The sequence below is a fragment of the Arachis ipaensis genome, chromosome B7 (genome assembly GCF_059453495.1).
Source record: "Arachis ipaensis isolate K30076 ecotype BB chromosome B7, ASM5945349v1, whole genome shotgun sequence".
Taxonomy (NCBI): Eukaryota; Viridiplantae; Streptophyta; class Magnoliopsida; order Fabales; family Fabaceae; genus Arachis; species Arachis ipaensis.
Genome location: NC_142442.1, coordinates 33697334 through 33713533, shown reverse-complemented (window position 1 = coordinate 33713533; position 16200 = coordinate 33697334). Strand labels below are relative to the sequence as shown.

At 35.0% G+C, this 16200-nt stretch overlaps 1 protein-coding gene across 4 annotated transcripts; it reads right to left on the bottom strand.

The window, feature by feature from the left end:
* Positions 1-1014: 1014 nt before the first annotated feature.
* Positions 1015-15216, bottom strand: LOC107608870 (RING-finger, DEAD-like helicase, PHD and SNF2 domain-containing protein). 4 transcript variants are annotated; one of them, XR_015892184.1, is made up of 21 exons: positions 14992-15216; positions 13713-14549; positions 13349-13555; positions 13135-13196; positions 12426-12882; positions 11792-11992; positions 10437-10692; positions 9426-9666; positions 9164-9333; positions 8516-9079; positions 7678-7847; positions 6787-7003; positions 6508-6708; positions 5564-5680; positions 5089-5331; positions 4754-4958; positions 4323-4381; positions 4013-4224; positions 3214-3365; positions 2181-2427; positions 1015-1681 (listed from the first exon to the last, which is right to left on the bottom strand). XR_015892184.1 is itself a non-coding variant. In XM_016310630.3 (20 exons), the coding sequence occupies exons 2-20, from the start codon at positions 14528-14530 to the stop codon at positions 1427-1429; spliced, it is 4995 nt and encodes a 1664-aa protein (XP_016166116.1). In that variant the 5' UTR covers positions 14531-14549; positions 14992-15216; the 3' UTR covers positions 1015-1426. The 4 variants fall into 4 exon arrangements, 3 of the variants coding, with proteins under 3 accessions (XP_016166116.1, XP_016166117.1, XP_020963258.1); XM_016310630.3 differs by lacking the exon at positions 4323-4381; XM_016310631.3 differs by lacking the exon at positions 4323-4381 and having other exon boundaries at positions 15018-15176.
* Between the last annotated feature and the right edge of the window lie 984 nt (positions 15217-16200).

Sequence of the window (16200 nt, the reverse complement as noted above, 5' to 3'; positions counted from 1 at the left end):
ATTACGTCAATGATTTGCAGCCATGGGACTGGTTGAGGAGGACCTTCTTGGAGAAACCAGAACAAGAATCTGAGCAGAAATGAGTTGATATGCGATCGATCTGTAGAGAAGGTAGAGTATGGTTTAGGTAATTGAAACAGTTGAATAATGTAATCTTTGTGCTTAGATCCACACTATTTCTGTGAGATTATGGTTCTAGAAACATTTTACATTGTACTCGTGGATATCCCGAAAAATTAAAATCAAAACAAATTTCTAAAAAGATTGTAATAGATTTATAGTCGTCTGAAATCAAATTCCGTTCAAGATTGAATTGAGTCTAAAAAAAAGTTGCACTTTTTTTTTTCCTCGGCCTTTTTGTTCATTAAAAATTTACGGATGGTATTACAATTTTTTAGGACTTATAGCCGTTTTAGTTAATCACAATTTTTCAACCACTTAACATAATAATTTTACAAAAATCCTTTAGAATTTAGATCTTTTAAAATAAAGAAGTTAATAAAGTAGTAAAGTAATGAATCAATCATCATTAACTTTGTGTGTTCTATTATCCCAATTTAAGAGCGATTAATTTTTTATTTTTATCAAAGTTTTTTTATTTTAGAAGATCTCATCAAATCAGTTATTTATATAATATATATTAAATATAAAATATATATTAAAAATAAATTAAATAATATATATTTAAATATATTTAATTTTTTGGTTAAATTTTGTGTGTGTGCAATTGCGTTGGAAAATGTCTTACATGGAATGGATTTAATCCAATTCCATTAAAATATCCCTAATCCGCGTCATGGATGCCTGGATGGAGTGATATCACTTCTTTAGGCCCTATTGCACTCCCTTAAATTACACATTCCATCACAAATCACCAATCGAAACATAGCCAAGGAATCTTTTAATGTATTAGGAGCATAGACTATTGTGTTCCAAACATAATTTTGGAAAGCAAACCAACCCGGCTGGTTCATTTACTTAAACAAGCAGCATAAAGCCAAACTAGAATCTTAGTGTAGCAATAAAATCAAATAAATAATTAGGGGGAGAAAATCCAATAATACATATCCAGTCTTTTATGGTTGAGTATCATGCCCTTCTCAAACTGGAAGGAGGGTGGAGACAATTATTAGACCTCATTACGATGACTAATATATTAATATTAATACATAATTACAGAGAATGACTTAAATTGGAAAGGGCAAGTCATAGATATCTAATATTTACAAGAACAAATTAACTAACAGATATAGAAAATGAAATATTGGTTAGAAGGAATCTACGGTTGGAAGTCTATTGAATTGCAACACCTCTTGCCACTTGACACTGCCATGAATTTATTCTGCTATGTAAAGTTGCATCTTTGGAATGTAACGCAACACCAAGTCACCAACACGTCATCATTTTGAGTGAAGAGAAGCAAAAATCATGTTTGCTCATTGACTCTTCTCTCGGCAGCAATAGCCGCAGCCATTGATGGTGACAAATGCCTTAGATTTGAATTTGTGTTGCCATTTTCATCAGCTTCTGGCATTATTAGTGGGGCTCTTGATAGTAAGGATTCCACATCCTTCAGAGTCAAAACAGGTTGATCTTGATTTTTTGTGTTCCCACTAATGAATGAATGATTGCTCCTGCCTCTGTTTAGCTTGTATATGCTCTCTTCTACAGTGTCTTTGACCTAAACACGTTCAGGAACAAGCATAAGAACTCATATGCAACACAAACCTTCGTCCAAAAGCAAGAAACAATTCTTGTTCACCGGGAACAAGTCCATTTTGGAAATCCTCAGACCATTGCAAACCAAGGTTATCAAATACTCAAGTCACCAAATTTAATTATAAATAGGTCCTTGACCTTTGTAAACGGGAGACATATTGGTCCCTCCTTACCGGATTCAAACCATTGCGAGAGGGATTTATGTGTCCCTCATTTACAAAGGTCAATGACTTATTTGCAATTTAAATTTAGTGAGGAATTTATTTGTCTTCCTGATAAAAGACCAGGGACTTATTTGTCCTTTTCTCTGTTGAATTCATCTAAACTCCAAAAGTTTAGGTGCACTATTGAGTTCGATAACTTGTTGAATATGGAAAAATAAATGACAAGTTTGTTGGTGCGTGAGATGGGGAGAAACAGAACAATGTAACAGCATACATCAATGCCTTCTGGTAACTTACAATGAAACGATGAATGAGGGTCTTGTTCTTTTGGCCGATACGATGTACACGACTGATCGCTTGTGCTTCAGCAGCCGGATTGAGTAATGGCTCTACAAGGACCACATGCTGTGCTTCCAAGAGATTGAGGCCATTGGCTCCATGTTGGATTAAAAGCAATAACACCTGAATAGATTTTGACACTGGCCTCTCACCTTTCTTGCCACTCTCGTGTCCTCGAAATTGACTGATAGCAACTTGTGCTTTCCTGAACCCACAAATTCATAACCAAAGTAAATTGAGCATAATGGAGTGCCTGATGTACACTATTGTGAAACATGGGATCACCAATAGTCACACATAGTTGATACAATAACCCTCACAATTGTGTTGGAGAAAGACATTATAGACTGTCATTGGAAACTGGAATAACCTACCTAAACCTGTATTTATTTCATTCAGAACCAAACCACTACAGCAAGAACCTTAAGTTAAAAATAAAGAAGGAAAAAAGAAAAAGAAAAAGAAAGAAAGAAGAAACCCTGTCTCATATAATATCTAATAATGTTTTTTTACTTTTTTCCTTAAGTTTTTAACTCTATGAACAGATAAGATATTTTACTAGCATTTCCAGCTAAAGAATTTCATTTGATTGCAAGTATTCCTTCACATTATGGTCATCTATGCATATTTGATATAGCAACTTCCTGTCCTGACCTACTCAAGGTCATTGGAATCCTATTTTATGGGTCATGGACCATCACTCTTTTAGCTGCTGTGTTGAAACCAAATTTATTTTATTTCAGAAGAAAAGAGCAAACAAACATCAAATTTAAATCATTTCGTCACAGAGGCTCTCGCATTATAAACCATATCTCCTAAAAATATAAGCTATCAAGTAGAGGCCCATAAGCAGCTTTATATCTACCAATGTAATCAAAACTATTTTTTTTTCCAGTCTATCCTATTTCCTTTTATTTTTATCCAAATCTCTTCTCCTAGTCCAGCTTCAGTTTACAAATAAATAAAGTTATTGGGTACATTATCTTCTTACCTGCCTCCTTTCATACGGATGAATGTAATGTCATTTGCAGCAAAGGCATGCTCCAATACATCAAGTACGTCATTCCAACTAGAAAACACAAGAACTTTTGCTTTTTGATCTGTAGCCTTTACCCACAAGATTCTTCTAGTGATAGCTTCAATCTTGAAAGCACCCAAATCACAAAGAGAAAACAGTTGCACAAAATGAAATTCAATGTCCTTAACAAGTTAATCAATAGAGTAACAATACAAAACTTGCTCTTGAAATAAATGCATTATGAATTTGTTTTCTTATAGAATCATACTACACTACTAATTTACGTAGTGAAGGGTTGTTTCTCAGAAATCACTGGGACAACTAAACGTACAAATTACACAATAACACACTGAAAAATGCAGCCAACACATTTTGAAGTTCATATTCAATCACACAGCACTCAAATGACAGTTTTTTAAGTTCACATCAGTCCCCCAGAGATTTTGCAGAACAAATTTAATCTTCTAAAGATTCTAAGCATCAATTTTATCCTATTGTTTGAAATGCAATTCTATTTGTAGTCCTTCGTTGTACATGCAGATATGAATTTCTCAGTAGATTATGGTTATCTTATAAATGGGGGATCAAATTGATGTAAAGAATCTGCAAAATAACCATTTTAATGTTGCACTGCCATGCAGTATATTATAAACCATGACAATTCAGACCTAAGAACATCACGTGCAGATTCCACAGGGTTTTATGCATAAATATAGGATATCTTTATTTATACTGAGCACGTCAAAAGAATATAAGCTGTAAAGAAAAACACCTTAGTTCCATATGAGCCTTTGACAGTAATGGATGCTTCACTTTTTTCACAGTTGTCAAGTGTATTAGGTGTTACAGAATTAGAAGATTCCTTCTGTGCATCAACAGCATAAGCAATGCTTCCAAAATCTGTATGCTGTCGACATGTTGGGCACATAACCCAATTGTGAATCTTGCTATGTTGAAGCCTATTCTCAGTCATAGCAAATAAACCTGTAAGAAACAGATGACAGTAATGTTTCATATATTATCAAGGTAAAAAGTTGCCTAACAATTCATCTGTTGAGCACAGATGGATGAAAGTAGAGTACCTATGCTAGGTGTTTCAAATGGTGAAAAACACATCAATGGGAACCATTGTTTCTGAGCACTGAATAAAAAAAGTAATACAAGAGACATTAATTAATCCTTAAAAGCTTCTTATACCATTTTATCTTTTATAACTTATAATATTGAATAACTATCAATTTAAGCACCAAACAGATGTCTAAATATACATTGAAGAGCTAAATTGATGTCTATTTTGATATTCAAAATCCAGAGAACAAATTGGATGCTGTTGAACATTATAGAGGACTAATTTAGTATTCACTTTTAGGTGGGGAAGTGTAATAAGAGATCAACTATTTTATGCAGCACCAACTATATGTTCACCAACAATGAATAATGAATTATCTAGGTCCATCATTGTAGAATGGAACAACAAATGAATGGGACATTAAGCTGTCATATAATTACTTACATTTGCAGCACGTAACATGCCCACATTGAAATACCATTTTCTGACTGCCAAGCTTTTCTTGGCAAATTGGACATGTTTCTTCGTCAGCTTTAAATATGACTGCACCCCTCTCTTCTGTAGAGTTTGGCAATGCAGTTATCTCTTGAGTTAATGAAGAACTATCTGGACTTCCCAATGGCAGCTTTTGCTTAGATTCTACCAAACCCTGAAAAACGGTTCATCTGAGGTTAGATTCAAAAAAGCAAAGCAAATACCAATGCGCGCATAGTGACAAAATACATATAAAAACTAAATGAATCTCGATATAAACAAGTTTCTAAGGCTTGTTCCCCTACCTTTAAGTAGCGGAGCTTTCCTTTTATCTGTGACAACATGTTCAACGACATAAACTTATCATGCGAAAAGTTTGAGCTAGCTGCAAATAGCTCATCTTCACCTAAAGCATCAAGAGATTTATCATCCTCATTTGCCCTTAAGTGCAAACGGGAAACAGCCATCTTTATTTCATCATGGGCCCGTAGGTACTGAGCTTGAGCTAGAGCTAAAGATCTCGCATAGCCAAACTCCTTCCTCATTCCCTGTCAAAGTCAAGAACAACTGATCAGAATTCAGAGAATCCAGGGTGTCAGTAGATAACATCAGCTGCTGAAAACGACTCGAGCAAAATCAACCTAACCTCAAATGCTTCTATTACATGATTTTTTGCTTTCTAAGAGAAGGGAAGTATAACTTCCAAACAGAAACGTTGTTTAGGTTAATTTCCCTAAAAGGTTACGCTAATAAAATGGAAAACATTTCATCAACCCATACCTCAAAAACATGTAAATGCTTGGTTGCTGCTGTGACAATGTCCCTTCCCAATCGACCCTTGCAATAGTTCTTTATAACACCGAGAATAAGCTCCAATTCAGATGCTGATCTTGAAACCTAAATACCACAACATAACTAATATGAAATACTAGAAATCACATGCCATGTATTTCAAGAATCCAACTGATCACTTAAATGAAAAATGAGGCTAGCATCTTTTATGGTCAAATCCATATCTGATTTTATGTGGAGTCCAGGTGTCTAGACTTTTAAGACAATATGGGATAGAGATAGGCCATGGTGAAATTATATACAACACTTAAATTCATAAGACTAGATAATTTTAAAAAGCAGTAGAATATGAAATTGATTTAATTTAAATACATTGCAGGACTCTTTCCTTTTCATTTCTGCATGGGTCATTTTTCTTAACAATTTTGCACTCTATTTCAATAGTAAATGAGTGCTTGGACATGAAAAAAATTAGAAAACATATTTTTGTACTCCAAGGTTGAAGTTTTATGGAAAGCTCCGTCACATATCTGACATATTCACCTTAAATCAGTTCCTGTTGACAAGTTTCTATGGTTTTGAGATTTGGAGTATTTGGTTTGAGCATACCTCGTGTATTCTGTGACGGTTTTTTGGACAGGTGAGTTTTGTGAGATAGGATGGAGTTTGGCCTTTGTTCCTTGTAAAGTGCATAGCCTTTTTCTAGAGGAATTTTCTGCTTACAAATGTTGATAGATTGGCAAGCTATGCTAATTGATAGTTTCTTCTCTAGCTTGTTTTTGTGCTTCTATTGATAATCTCTAGTCGCTCTTGTAAAATTCTATATTTATCTCAACAAAGTTGTTCATTTATCCAAAAGAATAAATCCAAATAGAAGAATCTAAATCAGCCTATGGACCCAAAGCAAAAGTTGATAGCAGGCAGTCACTAACCACAACTCTCTGTCCAACATTCCTTTTCTTTGATTCTTCATTATCAATTTGAGATGCTGTTGCTCTGTGATTAGATTTTGATAGCTTTGAGAGGAAATGATTCAATGCGAAATTCTTCTTCTGAAGATCTACTGCCTCCTCAGCGGATGAAATTATTCCGCCACGTTCATTCTTAAGAACAAATAGTCTTGCTTCATAATCCTGAACAGATAAGATAAACCTTGAGATTAGTTAGTTGTACAAGAGGAATCAATTTGAGAGAGAATTTCAGCTGCAAACCTGGAAGAGTTCATCTAGTTCACACAGAATGCATGGGGGACCATCACAATTAGGTTGGCAAGTTTGACATTTACCCATACGGTCAATATCTTCTTCATTTGGTTGTTCCATCGTTTGGTCAATTTCTAGCAGTCGATCTAATAGACCTTTCCGAGAGGTCTCTAACTGATCCAAGCCTGTCTGAATTTGATACTTCAGAGATGATATGCTCCGAAAACTGAATTAGAATAACAAATATAAGAACTAGACCTTTCACATGTGTGTTTTTTTTTTTAAAAAAACCCAAGAGTCAATTTCACAGAATTTCTCAGACTTGGCATTGGATTCTCAAATCTTTTTTCATTTTCACAAAAGTATATCCACATTCAAAGAGATTCAGATGTTCGTTGTCAACACAGCCATCCTATTTTATCCAGCCTTGAGATCATCCCGGTGTTCTATATATTATTTGCCATAAACACTTTTCGTTCATAATGCAATGACATGTTGGCAAAGACAGCAAATATGTTTTCTTTAATGTTCATGACCCATCTCAGACTTCTCAAGAACTAGGCCGTATCACTTTCTCAATTTCTTTTTTTCAAATGCCGAATATAAGAAAAAAGAGTTCAAATTTCTCACTGCTAGGTCCAAACCCACATTCACCCACATGCATCAACACACTTCGCCACAAAATTGGTCCTTTAATAATTGCTGAATTTTAAAATATTATTTTGAAAATAGACAAATGAAACATATATAGAGATAGTCATTCAAATGGTATTAGCACTCAGCAATTTCTTGTTGAAATTCTATAAATTCAATAAAAACACAACTTGTTAGGGATACTGTTTACCACCAAACTCCATTCACTATGTGACATATATCTTGCAAACTGAAAGCATCACTAACCGAGCAGCTATTTTTGATGACTTTGAACTATTTGCAGCTGCTGAGATCGCTTCTTCAATCTTTCTAGACAACTCGGCTGAGAAATCCTTGTTCTGTTCAGCATGATGAAGTGCTTCTAGCCACCAAAACATATTTTGATCTGCTTTGCTGTCACTAAATCCATTACTAACCTTCAAAAAAGTTCAAATGTCATTTACAGAAAATACAAGATTGTGAAGGAGTAAAAAATAACAATCAAAATAAATAAATGTCATGAAAGAATATAAGGTTCCTGATTACTTTCACCTCTCCAAAACTTAATAAAATAAAATAAACTATTTAAAGATAGCATGGTAAATGAAACAACATAGACGCGACTTATCGTCTTCTTTTCGCCTGTATAATTGATGCTTTTCCTACCTTTTGACTTTTGCAAACAAAAAGAAGACATTGGTGAAAACAATAGCTCATTTCGAATGCAATTAAACTGACTTAAATCGTTATGTATGGTGGTCCTACAAAATCCTTCAGTAGCCTGAAATTAATCATCGCTGAATCTTAAGAGAAGAGCAACGGTTGTTGAATTTCAAATAGATCACCTAAATGATCATAAAATTCGTTGCTCAGACTTAGATTAATGATGATGTCAACTGTGTACCAGGAACAACATATTAAGAAATAGTTTGGGTTAATATCCTAGTCTTACTCACCCAGACCTCTTATAGTTCTTTGGCATTCACCAGGAAAGATCAACTTATCTTCACAGGCTTTTAAACTGACTCATCATAAAGTGTCAAAGGTTTGAAACAAATAAAGAAATAAAAACAAAATTTCCTTTAGATCCACTAAGGATATTTACCTGCATGTATGAGTTTTGAAACTCCTGTTCAGCTGCACATAGCTTTGTACTGAACACGGATAAGTATTTCTGCTTCAAATCTTCACATTCTGCTGTCAGAGATTTGACAGTGCAGACAGCTACATCATCAACATCCTGATTCTCATTTAAGTCATCTTCTGAAAGGCTGGATGCAGAATTGGATAGTTCTACCGAAGCCGCTGAAAATTTCGTGTCATCACAGCCACTTACTTTTTGCCTCTTCAAAAGACAATGATCAACCTTGTCAATAAAATGCTTTCTGGATGTTCGAGAGAACTGCTTTTCTTTAGAGGACACTCTCAGGGCAAGGTCTGCAGCCTGTGGGAGCATTTCGGCAAGATTATGATGAACATGGATATTCAACAAAGGATCCAAGCGGAAATCCTCAGAATGCTCTTCAGCCAACGTCAGAGCTTCGTGGTACAGCAATGCAGCTTGAGATAATTCGTTTTGTATTGTTGCTATTGCTGCAAGCCCGTTCAGAGCAACAACTAACCTTCTAAGAGCTTCCTCACCTTCTACCTTAGTCTTGCTTATAAGAACCTACAGATTAAGATCCATGTCAATCAATAGACCAATGTACGCTGCATGTAAAATCTCACACTGAAGATTCTTAAATGATCATACCATTAGTATTTCCTCCATGGTCATAGGTGACTGCTGGAGGGAACGCAGACCAGAACTCCCAACTTGGGGGTGACAACAAGCCTGACGAAGTTTCAGCAGAGCATTCAGTAGCTTCCCTGCCTCTGAGTGAGTGATTAAAGAATCTGACAAACTATTTAAAGATGCAGAACCTGGAATCCACATGAAATATTCATGTCAAAAATTATTCCAGATAAACATTGGTTTCAAACAACTTATAAAATGAAATTAAAACGCCAGAAACCTGGGTCTTTTCTATTAAGGATATCATTTCTCAAACTTTCAATAACTTCATGGGCATCTATGACACAGGTTTCATGTTGCCTCTGATAAAAGTGCTCTTCTACTGGTGAGAGTGTAAGCCAAGAGAGACACTCCTCCTGAGACGGAAGGTCCAATTCATCTGCAACATGTTCTTTAGAAGAACGCCACATGATTTGTTTGAAAACTCTGTGTGTAAATTCCATAGCTCCCATATCTCCCTTCTGCAGAAGAATATAAAAACATATAAAATACAGGAAATATGCATGGTGCAAACTATATGATTCTCATAAAAGAATAATTGATTGAGAACATGGGCACAACATATTAGAGAAAACTAAACTGACATCATGCTAAAGAGAAGCTACTAAGTGCCTCTGAATGCACAAGGCTTATAGAATGTCGTAAAAGAATGTAATTAGAAAATAGATATTCAGACTCCTTATGTTGTCTTTGACTATTGGTGGCCAAAAGTTAATATAACTAAGATTTGATTTGATAAAGTTTTTGGAAAGGTGCTTGTGCTTGGTGCATCAAAAAAATCATATGCTGGTGCTTGCAACTTTTAGAAGTTAGGGGTGCTTTTGAAAGCACCTAAAGAGGTGCTTTACAAAGTTAGCTTGTGCTTATCAAAAATAAAAAATCTAATATAACCTCATATATTAATGAATATCCAAATTTATCCTTGTATTTAATTATTTATGTCTATTATGGTCCTTCTAAATTTTAAAAGTTATTTTGCCAAATACAATTATTGTTACTTGTATTTATTGAGAGTCATTTTTAGTTTGATTTACGTAACATTGGTGCTACAACTCATAGAAAACCATCTTTCAAAAGCCAATAAAGGTACTTTCGAAAAGTAAAAACTTTACTAGACCAACCCTAAAACTTATCTCACGATATTCCTTTTTTTCTCATAAAAGAGAAACAAAGCAGCAACAAAGTTTGATTAACAACAACCAAGTCAAACATTAAAGTATCAAAGAAATACCTCATAAGGATCTTGAATAACTTCAGTCCACCACTTGTATGTATTGAAAGGGCTAGCTTTAAGAAACCTTAGCAGCCCATATAAATCATCAAGCTTGCGCTGAATTGGGGTTCCTGTTATGCACCAATGATGCTTAGAATGGAGTCTTAGAGCCATTTCAGTGGCAGCAGCAGTATTACTTTCCACCATTTGAGCCTCGTCCAAACAAACCCTCCACCAATATATCCTGGTGAGAAGAGTTGGGACAACTGGGTACCTACAAGGGAAAAATATTACTAAAACACTTGGGATCATAAAGGAGATATGAAATCTAAAGTTTCTCCGACAAATAATTTGATTAATCATGAGGAAACTGTTATTGCTAGACCATGCATCCTCTCCCTAAAGACTTAAGCTTTGGAGGAGCACTGGTTCATGACATGGTATCTATTAAGATTTTTGGTCTTAAGTGTCCAACTCCTTTCCAAAAGCTAGCTTAGAGGGAGAGAGTACCATAAGTGCTCATAGAAGCTATCTAGATTGCACTATTAGCTTATGTGGGACTCAACACTCTATATGTCTAATAGTAGACATGTAGATTTAGAGTGTGAACTTTGCAAGATTGAACATCTGCAAGTGGCCCAGCATAAAGCCTAATACAAGATGTGATATCATATTATCATCTCTAGATTCTTTGCTGAACTCCAGCCAAAAGTTAGCAGAAAGGATATGCTTGCTCATGTCATGTGTTATAAATGTTATTTTGGCTGTATGACTTGATGTGGAATTCAACAAAAAACCACAGCCTCTATGACCGAACAGCTTAGAGTTAAATTTCAGTATGTTCTTTGCATTCTATAAACTTCATGTTCATGCCCAATGGGCTTATGTGCAAGGGGACATATTAGATATGATGTCGTTCATGTGTCTTCCCTTGACAGCTTATGCTTATGAAAGAGAGAGTTCATGTTGGACAGGCTTTTCTTTTAGCATAAGAGAGTCTGATTTCTGAAAAAAAAAACATTTGTTATTCAATTTGTTGTTTTCAAAATTAATTATAAAATTCCACCTTGATTTTATTTTGTTTCCTATTTGAGGATTTTATGAAACGTTAGTAGTTTTCAATGTTTTCTTTACAAAATCAACAGGAGTTAGGACAAAATAAGGAAGCATCCTTGTAATTAATCCTGAAACAGAAAACATTTTCTCACACCATATAGTACCTTAACTATTCAGCGAGACAGAATCAGAATATGTTGCAGAAAAAGCATGGTGACATTCAGTATAAACTCGCATCATTCTCATATGGATGGGTAAAATATCCTGCCTATGAACATGATAATAACAACGGAAATATGACATTCTATGGAACCAACCTCTTTTGAAATCTCAAAAAGTGTCGATCACCTTCATGTCTATCAGAATCATGGGATAAATCCTCTTTAAGCACATCATAGGTAGTTAACACAATGTCAGCAGTGGCGAGTTCACTGATATCCATTATAGATGTGTTGGATAAAGAAGTCTCCCGCACGCCTTCATAAATACAAGTTTTCAAGGATCCCGAGCGCGTATGGCTACAATGATAGCTTATCATCAATTTGACAATGATAAAAACAGTTTTATATATATATATATATATATATAGAGAGAGAGAGAGAGAGTTATTGAAGCATGGAGAGAGACCAGAAACCCCCCAGAGGTATAACATATAACACACAAACAGAGATAAGGGATTAGGAATCCCCCTAAAAGCACCACAAAATAAAACACTCAGAATTTGATTGATGCTAACAATAATACTACAATCTATTTCCTAATCTTAATACTAATCAACTAACAAAATAAATTAAGAAATAAGAAAAAGAAGTAAATAAGAAAATCAATCCCAAGAGATCATTAAAGAATATTCTTTGATACTCTCAAATACTCACTTTGGGCATCCCATACTATTTAAGATCCCTACCAAAAGATTCATTAAAAACAGGGGGAGGAGCGGGGAGCCTGTACCGTATAATTTCATCATGCCACTGGGGCAAAATAGGAGCTGGGCAGACAATAAGAGTGGCACCCGATGCAATGGGAGATTCAGTCACTTGTATTAGTTCAGAGCACATCTGACATACATATTCACCATCCCTTACAGCTATTGTGGTTTTATATGTCTTGCCTTCACATCCATGTCTTGATTTCAGTGATTTTCCTCTAGCTGAATAACCAACACAATCAGCATGCTGCCAAGCATCACAAATATCACATTGAACCCATAGTCCTTCATATTTCAGACTTTCACTCACAGATCCACATATACACTCCACACGCTCCCTTTTGAGTCTTTTTAAAGTGACATTTTGGTCTTCATTAACTTGAGGCACTGGTTCAACTAGTATATCACTTTCAGATGCTGATCTCCGGTGAGCAAAGATGCAAGCAAGTAATTCAACAGTTTTTCCCAAGCCCATCTCATCTGTTGCATTACAAAATTGAGTCAAAGTGGAGAACTATCACTTAACTGCTTGGTCATGCATCCACTCTCTAAAAGCCTTAGACAGAGGCCAAAGAATCATTCATAAAAATAAAGAAGCATGGACAGAATTTCATCAGCGTAGGACTCATTTGACCTATCATACAAGCCTACCATAACCATACTTTGGGACCTATTAACTCCATATGGTTATATGAAAAACTAATTATATATGCAACATAGCTTGGGACCTACCAGCAAGAATGCCTCCAAATACATAAGGCGAAGATGTCTCCGGGCACAAAGAAATATTCCCACTGAAGCCATTGTAACTCAAATAAGCATAAGGAAGAAAGAATAAAATCATAACAGGGTTGGAAAAGGGGGGAAGACACCCATAGTGAGACTACCAGGAAATAGTATGCAATAAATATGATTATATTAAGAAAAAAGGGTCAATAAACCTTGCCTGAATGGATTGAAAAACATTTTAGTACTTGTATCCAGAAAATCCAAATGCATGCATAATGGAGAATGAAACTGAATTCTTTCTCTTTCACGCTGACTTTCTTCCATTCGTTTCTCCCGTTCAATCATCCAGAAAGCTGCACGTCGTTGATAAGGCCTCAGTTCAGGAAGTAACTCAGGTATGTCATCTTCAAGCATTGGCTCAGATCTTATACACATACATACAATATACAAATAATAAGCTCAAATTAAAAGTCAGGCATAGAAATTGCCTATAAATTGATTGTCATATCAAGTCAAGTGCTATTGGATCATTGTAATCGGCATTGCTATGAGAACCAGATCAAAGAAAATGCTTAACTTACTTTGAAGGCTTAATGGCTTCATAAAAACCAGCAGGATCAAATCTTGTGTGTTTTCTGGTGCTGGATGTGTTATTTCCGGTCTCTGCCTGTGGATCAACTTCCATTTTCATACAGCTACCAAATCCATACCTAACTTCTGAAGTTACTATTTCTGGACGTAGCCAAGACGTGACATTCATCATACTCCTTTTCCATAGTTGTCTAGACACATCAAGAAGTGACTCACAAGCATCAAAGGCACACTTTAGTATTTCAACTCTTACCCTGAGAGAAGAAATATCTTCTGAAATCCTAATCCCAAGAACTGGCCTCAATGTGAAAAATTTCAAACTTGCCAAGTGAACAAGGGCAGAAACACCTTCATCAGGTCCATCAAAAATCCCAGACAACAGCACGGTACATTGTTCCAAATTGTCTATTGCATCCCTTTTCACAAACTCTAGATGAATATCAGTATAGGGTAACACAGGCCAATGACCTAACTTGATTCGACTAAGAACATTATTGACATTAGACACTCGAAATCTCAACAAGTACCGTGGATCCTGGTAAAAATCCTCACACAGTTCAAAACCAGAAAACCCTTCTCTCAAATTTAAATCCCTCAAGACAACCTCAGAAACATCAAGGTGCTCACCTGACAACCAACCAGACCGATCAACTTCAACAAAATAGGGTATATCAACTTCAACAAAATCATCATTTCCTCCTTTACTTGTCCCTTCAACATTCTGCTTATCCAATTCTGCTTCAGCAGTAGAATTTGTTTCAACTATTAACCCCCCTGATCGATGAGGTTTACTTTTTTTCCTCCCCATCACTTGCGAATTGTTACCACTAGCAAATGAACAAATAAGATAAACAAGTTAATACACTAAACTACATATACTAGACATTAAGACTCCTTAAAAATTAACAAAACTGATACAGAAGCTCAACATAATTCAAAGACGCAGCATTTAAGTTCAATTCTCAAACAGCACAAGCACCAAACCAAATGAAACACCATAAAACCACATAACACTACAATTTAAGACAAAACTAACACTAATAAGTAATGAATAACATGAACTAAAAAAAGGTAAAGACTTAATGAATAAACGTTCAAATGGTTTACGAATTCAACATGAAAATTAACAAAATTGAACCAAAAAGTAGGACAAAAAAGACATAGAATGGAAACAAACAAAATTAAAGAAATTGGAGAATGAACAAAATAAAAACCTCCAAACATTTTCTCAGTTTCGTTAAGGAATAAAAACAGGTATGAATGTGGCACCTGAATTCGTGAATTTGAATTGGAACCTGAATGAATTCGAGAAGAAGAGGGAGTGTGAAGCTGGGGAGTGAGTTGTACGCGCGACTTTTGCGACTGCCCGAAACGGGGTTTGGGATCTTCGTAGTAGATGAGAATAGATAGGGCGGAGCAATGCACTTAACAAGTCTCTAAGAAGCTGTTTACGGCACGAGGAGTTAAGGTTAAAGATCGATGGCTACTACACCCGTACGATAATTCCACCAAGTGATTTCTTCGTCGAAGGGAACAAATCCAACGGTCCTCATCGGTTCTACGTTTCTAAGTTGGCAGGGATTAATCCATCGCCGAATTTTATTTAACAGTCTGTTGCTTGTGGATAGCTCACAAAGTGAGATTTCAAATATTTATTTAAATGGGTTAGTAAATAAATTATTAAATCAATTCAAATTGATTATTCTATATTTTTAAGTTGTTTAGTATTTTCTTTATTTTTTTATAAGTATATGGGCTAACTGTCCACACTACCCAATCAATACTCTAGGAAAACAAATACCAGCAACATTTGTCAAAAAAACAAAAAAAAATAATTTAGATATTTTAAAATAAAAAAAATTAGTAAAATAATAAATTAAAAGATTAATTAATATTGAATTTATAATTTTATTATATGTAAATTTTATTATTTTAATTTAATAATGATTAATTTTTTTATTCACTTTATCTGCTATCTTAATTTAGGAAAAAAAATCTTGATCCAAGAAAAAAAATAAGGTAACAAGAGAAAAATATGACAACTATAATTATTATATAAGGCTAATCTATCAGTACAAGCATTAACTTCTTTAAATTCATGATGGAAGTCCAAATAATAAATTTGTTGTAACAGTTTCTAATCATCGAGACCAAGAGTTAGAGCAATGATGCATCCTCAAGACCTCAACTCTTGGTGTGAGAGAGTAGGCACAGAGGCCACAGGCCAGTCCTAGTCATAACAAATTTTGTCTAACAATTTATGGTGAACCGAAGCTAATCTTGGTGTTAAGACCTTGTAATCACAAATATTATTTAATATGTTTAGAATAGTTGTGGATTTTTAAGTGCGTGGGTTTGGCTTTATGTTGGAGCAGTTTTACAAGTGGCCTTGATTTGTATGGGGTGAAGTGACCAAAATATTTTGTATAACGAAAAAAAAAAACTTTTCACATAAGATCATATGGTATGAACATTGTA

What these genes read in the sequence shown, in the direction of transcription:
- LOC107608870 (XM_016310630.3), bottom strand. Translation starts at nt 14,530, where the DNA reads ATGGGGAGGAAAAAAAGTAAACCTCATCGATCAGGGGGGTTAATAGTT. An exon ending in GAAGCCATTAAGCCTTCAAA is followed by an intron (nt 13,556 to 13,712) that starts GTAAGTTAAGCA and finishes TATGTGTATAAG; the next exon opens with ATCTGAGCCAATGCTTGAAG. An exon ending in TGGCATGATGAAATTATACG is followed by an intron (nt 11,993 to 12,425) that starts GTACAGGCTCCC and finishes CTATCATTGTAG; the next exon opens with CCATACGCGCTCGGGATCCT.